The following is a 16,672-nucleotide window of genomic DNA, read 5'->3' as shown; positions in this document are numbered from 1 at the left end:
TGCTCCAGTGGAAGAAGCAGCAGCAAGTAGGCAAGCAGCAACAGAGGGGCAGATGGCAGAGCAGTCAAGCAGCCTAACCCCTGTCTCTTGTTCCCTGGACCCTGCCCCCTGTTCCCCTCACCCCTTGCTCTCATCACCCCTGCCCCCCCAGCACTTGTGATTCCTTGCACTCCCTGCTGCTTGTGACCCCACCCCCCAATGCCTGTCCCCCACTTGTCCAACCTGATGTCTGCCCTGCCATATATGTGCATTTCCCGCCCCCCTCCCACTATTTGCCCTTCCCCTCAGTAACAGTGCAGTTCCTGCTCTGGCCAGGGGCATGAAGTACATGCTGGCTTCGGCCCCCACCCAGCCAGAGAGCAGCAGTTGTAGTGGCAGCAACTCCCGCTCCAAGACTGGCTCACGCTGGGGCCAGAGCTGCTACCGCCACTGCTACCAGGCTGGGCAGGGGTTGGACCAGCCATGTTCTCTATGTCCGGGGGCTAGAGCTGCAACTTAGGGTAAGGGGAAGAGGCAGGGGGCAGGTGGGGGGATGGAGATGAGGCTATCTAGCTCTGACTCTGAGCCCAGGTGAGGGCTGGAATCAGAGCTGCAGGGGCCTCCTGCCCCTGCCTTGTACTTGAATCTGAGATGAGGGGCTCTTCCCCCCCCATGCTGAATGGGGGGCTTGTCTTGGACTCAAGTAAATATGGGCGATCACTTGAATAAGCTGACTATAGATGCACCAAAATCATTTACAGCCTGGAGTGGAGTTTTTTTTCAGCAAATATTTGCGAACTGACCTGAGAATACATTTATTCTACTTTGGGAAGAATCTCTTGACAGTGAAAGTAAAATTGAGCTCAGCAGAAACATGTTTTTTTCAATGCTAGTGTTGCCTTACAGCTGAAGGAGGCTGTCCAGATACCACTTTCATTGAAGATGCAGTACAAGAGCTTCTAAAAACTCGCCGTATTCTCAAGTGTTCTTATCCCTATGGATTCTTTTTGGAACCTAAAAGCACAAAGAAAGAAATATTTGAACTGATGCAGGTAAAATATTCAGATTTTACTTTTTATCACATAATTTTCTTGCAGTATTAGTTATCCATAGTATATTGTCATTTTGACTATATAAACATCTCCAACTTAGTTCATACTTGTGATCATATGAAAAGAAATATGTTTAACTCTTGTTTCTTCTCTAGCATTAAACTGGTGGGTTTTTTAAATTCTTTTTCAAAAATCTCTGTGACAAATTGTGGTCTTATAGGAGAGACTTGAGTGAAGAGCAATTTTGGCAGGGCTGAAACACTATATTCTGAAGAGCAGTATATTTTACTTCAGGTTGGCAATGAAAAAGCAATTCCAGCTTTATGAAAAGAGAGGGATTACTTAAAACTCCCTCTTCCCATCTTCCTCCCATTTGGGGGAGTGCTGAGGTCCAGCCAGGTGCTATCTTTATCACCCTAAAGGAAGGAGAAGGACCTGGCGAGCCTGCAGCTCCTACAAAGCTACCAGGCCTCCCTGGCCAGGTCTTGCTTAAGGGCGCCCTTTGACAGTGGCCAAGGTGGGGCACGAAGGTCCTTTCTTTTGCTGTTTTATTTAGGGTTCTGAGTTCAGTGTTGTGCTTGGGGGTGTTAATGTGTGGGGAACGGGGTTGGGAGGGATTGACAGCCTCAGCCTCTCTGTAGTGGGGAACCGCAGGCTTAGAGGGAATGTGGGAGGACATGGGAGGACTTTCTGGTAGGAGGATGGGAAGAGATTTCTTGTTTCTTGATGGGAGTGATGGTTGCTAGGAATTGTTGGTATTGGCAAGAGGGCTTGTGTGGAGGTACAGGCGGGGAGGAGGGGAGTTGGAGTTCTCGGGGTTTTGGGGGATGTTTTGAGAATCCTGTCTGTCAGTTGTTTCTTTATTGTAAGTCACTCTGAGCCTTTTGGATAGGATAGGATAGGACAGGATAGGATATAAATCTAATAAAGACAGACATTTTGGGTCCAGACAGCAGTGGCCATGGACTACAGTAGAGGATAAACTTTGTACTGCATATAAACAGTGCCTTTTTAACAATTCCATCAGCCCCTTTGTACAGTAGGTGAAACTCTTTAAGGCAATTTAAAAAGATTAATCATATCCAAAAATGCTCCAAAATACATTATAATTATAATTGCAAGTATCAAAGAAAATAATCCACAGATGAGTATAGGGGTGTGTGGCAAGTGAAAAATCTCATCAAGATGATTTTTTTTTCCCACAGAAAGCTCTTCACCGGTTTCCTCAAATAAGGAACAGAGGAGAATTGGGACAGTTTCTTATTTCATCTTGCAGAGGGTGGCAAACACTCACCACAAGATGGCATTTCTCACTCCCTACCAACTAGTGCTGCTGTTACTAGTGCTATCATTGTTAGTTATCTGTATTGCTGTAATGGCTGGGAACCCCAGTCCAGGATCAGGACTCCCATTGTACCATGCACTGCATCAAATAGAACCAAAAGACCATCTTTGTCCCAAAGAGTTTCTAGTATAAGATTAGACAGAACAGGTGGATACAGGAAACAGTGACACAGTATTGGTCAGGATGATGCACAGTCCTGGTACATCACTGCCTTCAGAGACAAAGACTCTTTGGGGCTGAGGAGACTTTCCTGTTAAGGAGGCAACACCAGGGATTACACCCCTGTCAAGATTGCATCTTCAGAAGAGTAGAATTATTCATAGCAGCATGCTACCCATGCAAAATTGTCTGCTTTATTTTACAGTACCACCATATGTCCTGCTTTATTTCTTAATTATTGCAGACAGACCTAGAAATGGTCACTGAAGACCTGGCGCAGAAAGTAAACAGGCCTTACCTTCGTACTCCTCGTCATAAAATCATCCGGGCAGCATGTCTTGTGCAGCAAAAGAGGCAAGAGTTCTTGGCTTCTGTGGCCCGTGGAGTGGCTCCAGCTGACTCACCAGAAGCTCCCAGGCGCAGGTAACTTAAATGTAAAATCTAAGGGTTTGCAAACCCTGAGAAGTTCAGGTTATGAGTTGACCTGTTAAGTCAGAGGTGGGGAAGTTACAGCCCACGAACTGGATACAACCCACCAGCTGTTTGGATCCACCTGGCAGGCAGGCAGGCACCCACCAATTAATTGTATCTGGCCCTGCCAGCAGCTGCCCCTGCTGCACTCTGCATGGGACTGAGTCCCACCCGTTCCTGCCTGGGGCAGCGCCTGCTGCGCTTCCAGCCTCCCCTCCCGGAGGGTACCAACCCTGGTCAACAGGCACAGCTTCCAGGCAGGACTGCTGCTGCCAGTACCCAGGGAACTGCTGGGCTCCCCCAGCCTCCAGTGACGACTCCTCCTGTCCCTGCTGCAGTGCTCCAGGCCACAGGTAGAGAAGGGAAGCTGCAGTGTTGAGGGGAGCAGGGTGGGCTCTGCCTGCAGCTCACTTTGGTCTTGCTTGCTTGCTCTGCTGAGCAGAGGAGTGTGTGGATACAGTGGGGGGGCATGAAGGAGCTCAGCTGCTAACAAAGTCCTGCTAGGCAACACAGACAGACAGGTGGGGTGGAAGCAGCAGCAGGAGCCAGAATGGGTTGACTGCAGCGCCACCAGGCAGGTGTGGGACAGAGCTGCACTAGGCAAGTGTGGCTTCTCTTGCTGCTTGCCAGCAGCTCCTGCTTTCCTGCCCTTTGCAGCATGCTGCAAGCCAGGCAGGCAGTGCTGATCCCCATCTCCCTCCTTCCACCTGCAGAGAAGTAGGGTTCAGCCACATCGCAGAGTGGAGGGAGGAAGCCCCCCACATTTGCACATCCAACCTACCCACATCCCAACCACACCCCACACCTGCACCTACAGTCCCTCATATGTCCTACGCCACACCATACCCATACACACCCAACACTGTCCCACACACCCCACCATACTCACACATGCACCCTACACCCACGCACATCCACATACACCTAACCCCACCATACCCACACACACCCAACACTTCAACCACACACACCCCACAATACATCCACACATACACCCCCATCAGCCCTCCATACACCTCACCCACCATACCCACACATACCCAACAGTCCCATACACCCAACGCCTCAACCACACCCACACAGACATCCACACACGCCCCACTCACACTTTTCACGCACCCCCAACCACTTACTCCCCTAACTACACACAGGCCACATACACCCACTTTCCCCTCCACATACAATATATATGTAACCCCAACCCTCCCTCCCAAAAGGAGTACTTCCTGGGCAAGGGGAGAGAATTCTGGTGGCAAGTCAGGGGTTAGGGGGCAGGACTTCTGGTCACTAGATGGCACCCAGGCAGTGGGGCACCTGTCAAGAGGTGGGACTACCCTTGCAGCCCTTGACAGCTCACCAAAATTTGTTAAGCAACCCTCCATCCAAAATAATTGCCCACCCCTGTATTAAGTAGTGCTGTTCTGAAACACACAGTGAGATATGCCTAAAAGAGCTGACAACTTTGGTAGTTCTAGATCATGGTTTCAACAAAGTTTCTTTTCCCATTTGGATTGTGTTGAATTACACTCTCATTTTCACCTTAAATTTCAAATTATGAGACTCTACTAAACTGCCAGTTGGCACTTCTACAAAAGACACTAAATGTGCAGTAGACTAATTTTACTGCATATTAGTGGATCCTGCCAAAAGCTGGGCTAATGCTCCATAGAATTAGACTCCTGTGCATTAGCATCACAAGAAAACCATGTGCTGGTACTACTGTGAAGTTGTAATAACAGGTACTAAACTTAATGCGCCGTAATTACGGTGAATCGCTGAAGGTGTAGATGTGCCCAGTGTCACTTAATCTCATACATACATCCAATACATTTAGGAACCTCACCAAAATTTAAATTGGTACCAGAACCCCCAAACCAGACATGTTTCTCATGAAGTCTTCTGTCTAGTTTTGTTGCTGAGTTTTTCCACACAGATGCAGAAGCGGTGTCAGTAAAGGAAATGGTTCGTGATTTGACAGAAATCCATCCTTGAAGTTTGGGAAATGATAGAGGAGGGAAGTCATGGATTCCCTCATTTAGCTAGAAATCTAAAAACTCCCATTCATAGTCTATACAGCTTTAGTCAGATTGCCATTCATTCTTACAGCTAGTGTTGCCATTATACTAATATTTGTATCAGCTCAGCTGACAAGCAGGAAGTGTTAATTCCTTATGAATAAAATATCACTAATGTTTTAAAATGATTGTTAAACTGATTCAGGCCAGCTGTTTTTGCTATGTGTGGTTTGTTTGGACTAAATTTTTACTTATTTCAGGTGCTATAAGTTTGATCTAGTTACGAGGTTATCCCTGATTTTATTTCCTTTCATGGCAAAACAATATTAAACCCAGAAATCATTTTAAATTTTGACTTTGTTTTAAACATTGCATGAAAATATATGGAATTGCAGATTGTAATAATAGTAAGTATAAGGGACAGTGACATACTCTGAGGTTCTACCCCGAAGCAACTTGTTATATTATAGCTGTAATGATTCCTGTCCAGGTTAATCATTGTAATAGGTCTGGTTCTTACAGTGCGATTTGCATCTCCTTTTGGGAACCATGAATGGCTAGCTAAGTACTTGTGACACCATTCCATGTCCTTCCACTAAAGATAGACATTAAATATCTGGCTTGCATCATAACCTATAAATAATAACTGAGACTAGTAAATCATTCAGTAAATTTGAATAATTTAATTTTACAGTGTTTTGAATCATTTATATGAATGAAACAATAGGAGTTGTGAATGTTAGCTTTTGTAGCTTGGTAAGAATCTACTATTCATATTTTACTCATAAATTACATGACGTATTTGATTTAATTTACAGCTTTGCTGGTGGCACATGGGATTGGGAATATTTAGGATTTGCATCACCTGAGGTAACCTATTTATTTTTCACAACTTCAGTATACTGTAGCTGTGCATATTATGGAAACTGTGGTATAATTCTACCTTGCATGGAGAGCTTCCTGATTTTGTTTCAAATTGTACCAAGTTTGGCAAGGTTTGGTTTAAGCTTTCCATTTTCTTTGCTTCACAATAGAAGGAAATATATGCACGGTTAATTGTACGGGAAGTCTAAACAAAGAGCCTAATGCAAACACGGTTTTTATGGCTGGCACCAGATTAGCCATTTTTCATAATTTTTTCCTAATCTCACAGTAATTCAAGAATCCAGGAATAAATTGTTGCCTACATTTTTGACAATTTTTAATAATGAATTTATAAAAACTGCAATTTTACTTTGAATGCAAAAGCAGGCTAGTACAGAACCTAAATAAACTGGTACAGCAGCTTCTGTCCTTCAGTGATTTAACAATCCAGTAAAAATATTAAAGGTTGAAAATTAAATGTTTTGTTTAAATTTTAAGCAAACTCTGGATGCTAAAGTAGTATCAGAACAAACTGGAAACTGATTTGTTTCTCATACAGTTCTATTACATGATTGGTGTCACAAATGATACCACGTTTTCTATGAGGACAGTTGTTAACAAGATGAGGAGTTCAAATTGCAATGTTTTAAATTTATAAATGTAGAAAGAATGTGTGATTTTTTTTTTTTTTTGATTTTTTTAAAGCACCGCAGTAAGTAAAATACGTGCAGTTTCCTTTTTTCCCTTCCCTCTAATGTATTTCAGCAGTCTCGGATCAAAGCTCAGTTAGAGGGGTAGTCTCACCTCTGCGTTTCCTTGGTTTGTTTGTGGGTTTTATTTTTTGTTCTTTTAACGGAGCTAATCCCGGTCATGCACCCTGGAAAACTATCTTGTTTTAGAAAAAAATCCATGCATTTTTTTATATATATATATATTTCCTTTTCTATTGTTACTGGCTTAGCAACGTGCTGTTGAGAAAGTCGCTTGCACCTTAGAGTAATCAGCTTGCTTCTCCTGTCCAATTCCTTTGGTCCTTCCTTTGTTCCTAAACAATTCAATGTTTTACGACACTCAGCTAACTGTGATGTTACATCACAGGAGGAACAGGGTAGGAGAAAAGGCTGATTAGAAAAGGGAAACCTTCTATTTATCAATAAAGTATCGAGGCAGTCATCTTAAGATGGCAGTTGATTAGCTTTTATATTTTGCCCAACTATGGCACTGGCTGATTTAAATTGGTCCCTTTGCTCTTTAGCTGCCAGATACTTGCAACCACCTGTGCTAAAGGCTTTTTGTAGAGAAAATAATACAGTCCTCAGTGTATATTGTCAGTGAAATCCGGTAGGCAGTCATTCTGGCATAATTATGTACTTTTGCTGACAATTAATAGGATAGTTGCATACTCCAGGCCATGCTATCACAGTAGTCTAACAAGAATAGATAAAATGTTAATGTTCTCAGTAAAAAGGAATATATTTAGTCCAGTTAATGAAAAATCTATGCTTCCATGCAGTAAGATTAAAACTTCCTTTACTAAAAGACATAGTCTTTCCAAAAAATCAGAAAAAAACATTTTATCTGGAATAGTGGAGATAGTTGTCTGAACCACAACTATATTGAGTTCAAGAAACCAAAATTGTCATTAAAATAGTCAGTGATGAAATATGTGATTTTATTGCAACCAAATAAAAAATCTTTCATACGATACCTGCCTGATTTTCCAGCCTTTTTCTTATCATTCACAATCCCCAAATTATATGCATTTTTACATGGTGTAAAAGAAGTCAGTAGGTCTCAAGGTCAAGTAGTGAGGGTCACAAATCTCAACTTAAGGCTGTGTATGTTCCCATGTTCTCAGGGAGACTCCACGTGATGCAAGTGTCAGGCCATATTGTGGTAAAAAATGCTTATGACTTGCATATATCTCAATGTCAGCACATTGTTTGAATCCATAGGTGGACCTAGGATTTAATAAAGAGGACACAGGTTGCTGCCCCTCAGACTATGGAGGGATGGGAACAAGATATGGCTGAAGTCCCCAGACCAGCAGGGGACATGGAGAGCCTGGCAGGGAGCAGGCACAGGAAGAGGGGGGGACCTTCCCACTACTGCTGCTGTCCCTACTTGGCACAGATATGGGGGGGAGCCCCAGAGCTGCTCCTGCCCTACTCAAGCCAGGCAGGCACTCGGGTTCTTTCTTCCAGTGCCTGCTCACTGCCCACCCCCTGCACCGCTGAGTCCTCCACTGGGCAGGGGAGCAGGTGCTGTAAAGAGGAACTCGTGCATCGCTGTTGCTGTCCCTGACTAAGCCCAGCACCTCATGCAGCTGCTTTCTGCAGCCTATGGCTAGAGTAGGGTTAGGCAACGTTTTTTGGCCAGAGTGCCAAAAAAAACCACGTCTATCTTGAAAGGTGCTGGAGTGCTGGCATGCCAGAAAACCAAAATGAGCATGGAGTGGGGATACATGGCAGGACGCACTGCATATTAGTATATTTAATACTCATAAATATTGCCTTTGTTTTTGTGCATTCCTTTTTTGTTGAGCATGTTGCAATGAGAGAGAGAAAAAAGAGAAAGAGGAGAGAAGGAGAAAGAAAAAGGAGAGCAGAGAGAGAACCAGACATGCACATGCACACAGAGAACCATGTGCACACAGAACCAGAACAGACACACAGACAGAGGCACAGAACACATGTGTGCGCACACAGACAGAGGCAGACAAATGTACAGAACCAGCTGTGTGAGTGCATGAAGCCGGGCTCCTGGGCCACTGGACAAAATCCGACCCAACAATTCCCTGGTCCCACCAGAGCCCCTGTGTTTACCTGGGGAGCCAGCCCCAGGCTGCAGCGCAGCTGGCCGAGGCCCTAGCCCAGAGCCTGCCCATCCGCCTAACCACACATCCACCCCGCACAGCTAAGCCTGCAAAAGGTGTGGTGCTCCTGGCAAGGGGCAGCATCAGCCTCATCGCCATGTGGGGGCTGTGCCAGGGTTGGGGTCAGAGCAGGTGCAAGTCAGGCAGGCTCAGCTGTAAGCCTTGCTGCAAGCAGACTAGGCTCCATGGTTGGCAGCAGCTACCAGAGCCTGGGCCAGTAGCAGCTGGGATACTGCACACAGCTGCTCCAGCATCAGCTCCATGCTGGCGGGTGCACGCACACCTCAGAGGGGACGGTGGGGATAGGGCCTGAGGCAGCACAGCCCTCCCACTGTCCTTTCTGAAGTGCATGTGCAGTCACCACCAGCATGGAGCTGATGTTGGGGCTGTGAAGCCTGGTGCATCTGTTTGCAGCTGCCCAGAGCCCAGGCTGGCTACAAAAAGCTGTGCCAGGCTCCAGAGCCCAGTTATCAGCTCTGTGCCAGCAGCAGGGGAGAGGCTGGAGTTGCACTACCTCAGGCCCTTCCCCCCACCATCTGCTCTGAGGCGTGAACGCACCTGCTGGTATGGAGCTAATGCCGGAGCCTGCAGCAGATATGTGCAGCCTCCCGGCTGCAGTCAACCCAGGCTCTGGGTAGCTGCTGCCAACCATGGAGCCCAGTCTACTTGTAGCAGGGCTTGCAGCTGCCCAGCCTCAAAGCCCAGGCTGCTCCCAACAGGTGGCTGGGCAGCTGCAAGCCCTGCTACAAGTAGACTGGGCTCCATGGTTGGCAGCAGCTGCCCAGAGCCCAGGCTGGCGGTGGTGTGCTGAGCAAAATGGCCTTGCATGCCGTGCTCAGCACATGCTGGGGGTTGCTGACCTCTGGGCTAGAGCAAGGCAGGAGCAACTCTGGGTCTTCCCCTGTTTCTGTATCAACCAGGGACAGTGGTGGTAATGGGGTGGTTCCTCCTTCTGGAACCTGCTTCTCAGCCAGTGGAAGACTTGGGGAGGGGGGTGGTAGGGAGCATGTGCAGGAAGAGGAAACCTGCCTGTTGCCACTGCTGTCCCCTGCCAAGCCCAGCATCCTTTGCAGCTGCTCCCTGCAGCCTGCACCTGGAGTGGGTCAGGCTTGGACAGTGGCAGCAATGGGTGGGTCCCCCTTATCTATTTCCCCCACTGACCGGGGGCATCTGTGCAAGTTGCTGAACTTGGCCAGGGTTAGCAGTGGTGGAAGAGAGGTGCAACCACACTTATTGCACTCCCCTTGGCCTCCCCCTCTCAGCCCCTCCTGCTGTATTCCCCCACCCAGATCCACCCTTTCACTCCATAGAAGAGTACCATGCAGTAATAGTGCCCTGGAAAGCCATGGAGAGTATTGCTATGAGGACCAGCAAGCTCTTTTTTGTCTGGGCTTTTAAATAATTCTGACCTTCTTTTATGATGCAGAGCAGCTGTACAGATGAGTCTTAATGGTTAGGTTGCATTTCTGTGCCATGCAGTCCAAGGGAATTCATGAATCAGGGGTTTACTATATGTAAATACAGGGGTGGAAGAAGGAAAATAAGCAGTATGTGTGATTTCAGAAAAGCAGTTTAATGCCTATGTATATTTTTACCACCTATGTTTAAGGAAACATAAAGTGGGCATGTTTTGCAAATAAATCACCACACCAAGAAAAGACTGTGCTTTCCACCCTCACCATGCCAGTGATCCTGCCTCAATCTGAAAATGAACCTGTGAGGTCCAACTTTGCTTCCAGGGCTAGCAATTCAGTTGCAAGATCAGATGTTCACTTTATCTTGTAAACTAATTTTAACAAATAAATGAAAACATGGACATCTATTTGCCTTCTAACTCAGAAACACTAGGAGTATTAACACTATGACACTGACTTGGCCCTTTGTAACTTTGTAATTAGGATAAGAAAAATACCGTTTCCAATTAGATGTGGTATTGACATAAGATAGATCCATCTACTCCTGAACTAGTTTGGGCCCTTGAAGTTGGCTCTTTTTATGGTATGGGTAGGCAAAAACAGAGAGAAAATTTCTAATGCATTATGTTTACGTTTTATTAAAAGCTAAAATACAGGAATTTGGGTATTAATGCCATTAGACAAAATGAACAGTCTATGGAATCTTTAGAAAGGGAGATTGCAAGTATTCAAGTGTCTGCAACTTGACAAGTAGCCTTCTTTGCTAGTTCATAATATTCTTGACCTAGGGTTACCGGCTGCCTTTTTTATTTTAGTTTCTTGCATGATGCAACCTGCAAGTGATGTTTCTGAGCACAGGTGATTTTATAGCTGTATAAAATCACACATTTTTTTTTAAATAAAAAATGTCCTGTTATATCAGAAAAATATTCCTGCATGCTGCCCTGTGTTTTGTAACTTTTGGTTTATGCAGGAATATGCTGAATTTCAGTATCGGAGAAGGCACAGACAGCGTCGCCGTGGGGACATGCACAGTCTACTCAGTAATACTCCAGACCCTGATGACCCTAGTGAGAGTACATTAGGTATGCACCCTGCTTTTTCAGTTCACCCTGATTCTTCCTTCAAAGACTAATTAAAAAGAGTTTAACATATAGCACTTGATCCTTCTGGCTGCACTGTAAGAATCGAATCCTGTACTTGTACACATAAAGTTAAGTGAGTAGTATTAATGGCTCTATTGTGGTGGTTCAGCATTGTCTTGACAAGATCAAGGCCTTTAGTTACTTACAGCAGACTTGTATTTCTGGGGGAAAAATTTCTACAGTGCACATAGTGTAATATTCTTACCTAAACACTAGCCCCTTTATGCCCACCTAGAAAAGATTTCCCCTGAGGGAGGCACTGTAAGGATGGCCATGGGGCTGTTGATGATAGGCTTCAGCATAGGAGTCTCGGACAGCGAGCCATAGTATGTAGTACTGTGAAGATTCCTAGGTAAGCTGCAGCCAGGGCAGTAGCCTCTGTATACTACTGTAATTTAAAGCCTCTTCGAACTGTTTAAATTTTGCTGGTAGCTCTCCAATCACTGGAGCAGTCCAAGATGATGAAGGTGCATAAGTGGCTTATGGACCTCATATTCCTCAGATCTGAAAGCTGTGTACTGAGACTCTTAAGAAGGACAATTTCGATTCCAACCCTTATGCCTCTTTATTTACTTATGGTTATACAGATAGGGAGTTTAGACCCAAAATTTACTCGTTTAAAGAAATAAATTAAGACCGTTATCAAATTTACTATTGAGAGTGATGTATTCTTAAAAGTAGTGTATCGGTTATTATAGTGATGCACATAGTTCAAAACAAAGACTAAAAGTAACTTAATTTTTTATACCACCAAATTAGTTTTAACTAAAGGATAATCTGGTTGGGCCTCACTTTTATTTCATTCTAAATTTTCCAGTGAAAATTCCACTTGCCTATTTCAAAAGAGCTGTATTTGTCCCTGGCTTATCGAAACCAGAATAAGCTTTTATATTTTTTTTTGCAGTAACAGTAATCATTCCCTTTTTTTTCTTGAGGAACAGTCATATCACTTAGACTGCACAGAAACAGCACTAGCAACACTACTCTTAGAGGTACTGACACATCATGGGAAAAGTTAAAGTGAGCAAGATTCTCTGTTCACAGCTGTGTAAGAACAGAGAAAAAAGGCCAAAGGTGCCATTAAATTACTTGTAAGTGCATCCCATATTCTGGCCCTTTTTCTGTTTTCTCTAATGCACCAGTGGGTTTGAGAAGTATTTCTACAATCTTGCCTATAAACTTGTGTATTAATGGTTATTTATCCCATTGTGCTGCAAACTTAGAAATGAATGGGGGGGCTCAAGGAGAGGCAGAGAAGCACAAACAGGCAAATCAGCCCTCACCTTCTCCCACCTTGCAGGCTTCCAAAGTAATAGTACTGATGCTTTTCCATTGTACAAGAATTGTGGCTGGGAGGGGAATACATATAGGTATCTGCATATGGTGATATTCAGAAAAAGCCAGGGGATCTATTTGCTGCAAGGTTCCTGTAGCTGTTTTCTTTCCCAATATCTCTTTCCAAATCCAGCAAGAGTTCATTAGAGCCCTTGGGGAAGGAGTTCTTCCTCCTAGCACTGAGCTGCTTCTTGCGCTATGTTTCTTAGTACAGGCCAGGCTGAGTAAAACTATGTACTTGAAGGCAAAAATAGAAGAAAATAAAGGAAAAATGGAGTATTTCCATCTTTGTCCTAAATGCTTTTGTTTAAATTATGTGAACAGATACACAGGAAGGTGGTAGCAGCAGAAGACATGGTACCTCCATGGTGAGTTCAGCTTCTATGGGTATTCTGCACAGCTCTTCGCTTCATGACTATACCCCTGTCAGTCGCTCTGAAAACCAGGATTCTCTTCAGGTATCTTCCCTAATCTGCTTTCCGTTTGCTTTGCTTGCTTGCATTCCTGAATGTTTCTCCTCTTTACCATATTTTTTTGAATCCTGAATTTGTTAACTGATCCTTTCTGGTGCAACAAGGGCGGAATCGAAGGCTATAATATAGATAACATAAAGATACCAAATCAACTTCTAGATTATGTGGACAAATGTAAAACAATCTGGGGAATAATTGATTCTGGAAAACAATTTGCAACAGTAATAAATAAATGTCAGGTTTAAGGGTAGATTCGTTTTTAATCCAGAATATTATAAAAGCAAAATGTACTTCTTCTAAAAGTGCTCCTGTATGTCTTGATAGGCTCTGAGTTCTTTGGATGAAGATGACCCAAACATTCTGCTTGCTATTCAGTTGTCATTGCAAGAATCTGGCCTGGCTATTGACGAAGAAACAAGAGACTTCCTAAATAATGAAGCATCATTAGGAGCAATAGGTACCTCTTTACCTACAAGACTGGACTCAGCTCCCATAAATATAGATAGCCCAAGAGCTGCTTTGAGCAGCTCTGGTCTGTTTGAACTTGGTGATAATCTGATGAGACTAGGTGCGGGCAATGATCCATTTTCAACTGATCGCCTTACTTCACACCCTTGCAGCGATACAAGAAGTGGATTATATTCAACGTGTAGTGATGCTGATTCAAGTAGCCAAGACCCAAACACCAGTGAAAATCTACTTGGAAACATTATGGCCTGGTTCCATGACATGAACCCACAAAGTATTGCCCTAATTCCTTCAGCAAGTTCAGAAACCGATGAGGATTCACAGCAACCCAGTACTGAAGATGGGTCAGGAGGGCAATCAAATCGTACAGGTGTAGGACTGGAGCCTCAGGAAGAGCATGCACTGTTTGAGGATGCACTCAAAAATGAAGGCAAAGGAACCCAAACAGAAGAGAGTACTTCTGAAGAAAGCATTATTCCAGGTGAAACTGTACCACAAAGTGGTGACTGTACCAGGGAAGCAACTAGCCATCTGGATGCTTCAGAAGATGTTTCAAGTCAGACTCCTCAAACCTCAAATGATTGGATTGAACATGTACATTTGGTATGAACACGTTAGTTTTGGAGCTTATATGGATAGCAGTACAAATGGTACAGCGTGTGGAGTAAGCATTATGGAAGCTTCGATCCATGTAATTATGGCTCAATGATAAACTATTGACATAAAGATGGAATACATAGGAGTTCCCTTGAAGTGTAGTTCTTCATATTAATAATTAATTAATTAATTAATTAATAATTTGAACCTTTCAAGAAAAAGGAATGAGTAGGCTTACTCCACATTCCTAATACATTGCAGCATCTGTTTAGCCTTAGTTTGGTGATCCTTAACTTGAAAATAGGGATTAAAGGCTCACACTGAATAGTTTGGTTGTTTATCCTAAAACATAGTTTACTCCATTTTTAGAACTCAGTCTTTCAGCAAACTAATAATGGTTAGTAATTCATTTCCATTTTTTGTTTCTCCATAATTTTTCCTTACTCCTCTTTCCGTTTTATTAGCAGTGTGAATTGAGGTATTTAATGCTTCTCTTTAGTGCTGCTCCAGAAACAAGAATATGGATATTCTGTTCACATTAAAATCAAAGATTTTTTCATGTCTATTTACAGTCTAAATGTGCCAAACTGTGAATAGCTAACTGTAACCCAATATAACAGTGCACAGTGTTCCTCTATCAAAGTAATCACAATTCTTAGCAGTGAAAGATACCACTGTGTTGCATTGCTTCTTTAAATTTAACTGGCATTTATTGCCATGGTGACTGCATTTACTTAAATGTAGCCTGTACCTTAAGTTAATTAAACCTAATGCTGCTGTTAAACAGTTATTTTAAATATTAAAATACAGCTAATTAGCAACAGCTATGCTGTATTTTAAGAGACACTTTAATGGAAGTGCAATCATTGTTCTTTGTTTTCATAATTTTACAAAGCATTCTATGCACTAGTAGTGCAATTACTTTTAATGGTAACATTTTATAAAAATATAGGAATATGAAATTTTCATTATGTTAGCCAGTCCCACAACTAAAGTTCAAACACCATAATCTGTGCAACATGCTACGGTGCCTTTGCCTAACCCAAATGGATAGTTGCCACAGTTAAATAAGTCATTCAGATTCACTGTCTGTTCTGGAGTAACTATGCTATTAATTGCAAAGACCTCCATAAAACCACCCATGGCCTTGCCTTTACAGTAAATGACTAAATGTTCAGCCAGTGTTTTTGCATAAACAAAACACTGCTAGATATCTGTTCAATTGCACAATAATCATTTGCTGTGTGATTACTGTTTAGTGTAAGAAAAAAAATCTTCCTAGTTGTCGTACTGTGAAGAAAATACTGGTTTTAGATTTATGTAAAAGCATCAAAACTACAGTTAGTGGTGAGTGAGATACAATGGTACAGTATGTAATTACAACTAGAGTAATGGATGTTTTACTAGCATATAATCAAAACCTGTCATAACACAAGCAAAATATATGCACTCCATTTTAGTTTTGCTTGAGTATTACCAGAGATTTATTGATATTAAAGTTTCTCACTGCGTGTGTATAAGCAAGTATCATGATGGCAAAGTTTATATATTGATTGCTGTGAGTTCAAGTGAGAGTTTTGATAACTATTTCATGCAAATCCTATTTCTGAACTTTGCAATTAGAGGGTTCATTTTAGTAAGATGTCAAAAAAGAATATTCAATTTCCAGGCTCCACAAAATGTATTTCTTTTGGAAGTGTCTTTAGAGAGGATGGCTTGAGGCTGTGTTCTCCTATTCCATTCCATTTTTTCTAACTTCTCTAGCTGCCCCATTCTCAACATAATCATTGAAGCCTGCTCATCTTTAGAAAACTTCTATTTTAAACTGTTCTAGGATATAAAAATCTACAAACTGAAATAGTTCTTTAGGAACTAGCATCATGAATTGGTCTCCAAGTAGTTAACTTGTAGCGTCCTTGAATTGTAATTTCTAAATAGAAAGATTCTCACAAAGATTCTGTGTATTGCGTTGAGATGTCTTGCAAAGCTACAGTAAGAAATGTAAGAGTGCTCTCTCTGTGAAGATAGTGAAGTTTGTGGGTTCTGGTTTTTTGTAATTTGTTTAGGTTGTGCAGTATATCCATGGTTTCTGTGTTACTCTTATGAGCATGAAAATGAGCATATTCAATTTGTATTTTCTTGGTACTTATTTTAACACCATAGTCATTGACTTTACAGTTCAAAAATAAAGTTTGGCAAGACTATTTTGTAAACCTGTTAATTTTATAATATAAAAAATTACTCTAACCTTGAATTGTTATTTGCACTTTCATAGTCTATACTTGATACATTCCCACTTTATATACAGTAGGATACTACAACCATGTAGATGTTTGGCCAAATGAATGCTGTTAATAATATGTAAACTTCTTTGATTAAACATTTATTACTTAAACTCTTTCCTTTTGTCTCATTACATTTTGGACTTTTATTTTAGCAAGTGTATAGGACTAGTTCACTTGTTTTTAGGAGGCAGACC

At 42.7% G+C, this 16,672-nt stretch overlaps 1 protein-coding gene across 5 annotated transcripts in view; it reads left to right on the top strand.

The window, feature by feature from the left end:
• The window catches only part of ANKIB1 (ankyrin repeat and IBR domain containing 1), a 145,453-nt gene extending 128,858 nt beyond the window's left edge, over window positions 1–16,595 (top strand). For 3 of the 5 annotated variants that reach the window (XM_090047056.1, XM_090047057.1, XM_090047058.1), the window contains 6 exons: window positions 886–1,031; window positions 2,780–2,958; window positions 5,840–5,891; window positions 11,149–11,260; window positions 12,980–13,113; window positions 13,453–16,595. In XM_090047056.1, coding sequence (XP_089903182.1) covers window positions 886–1,031; window positions 2,780–2,958; window positions 5,840–5,891; window positions 11,149–11,260; window positions 12,980–13,113; window positions 13,453–14,205 — 1,376 coding nt within the window. In that variant the 3' untranslated portion in view covers window positions 14,206–16,595. The remainder of the gene's footprint in view (window positions 1–885; window positions 1,032–2,779; window positions 2,959–5,839; window positions 5,892–11,148; window positions 11,261–12,979; window positions 13,114–13,452) is intronic. The other 2 variants (XM_090047059.1, XM_090047060.1) reach the window with 2 other exon arrangements.
• The last annotated feature ends 77 nt before the right edge of the window (window positions 16,596–16,672 follow it).

Source organism: Crocodylus siamensis, chromosome 5, assembly GCF_052110815.1.
Source record: "Crocodylus siamensis isolate JL-2025a chromosome 5, ASM5211081v1, whole genome shotgun sequence".
In the NCBI taxonomy this organism is placed as follows: Eukaryota; Metazoa; Chordata; order Crocodylia; family Crocodylidae; genus Crocodylus; species Crocodylus siamensis.
The sequence above is the reverse complement of the archived record's forward strand: the minus strand, read 5'-3'. Positions and strand labels throughout refer to the sequence as shown.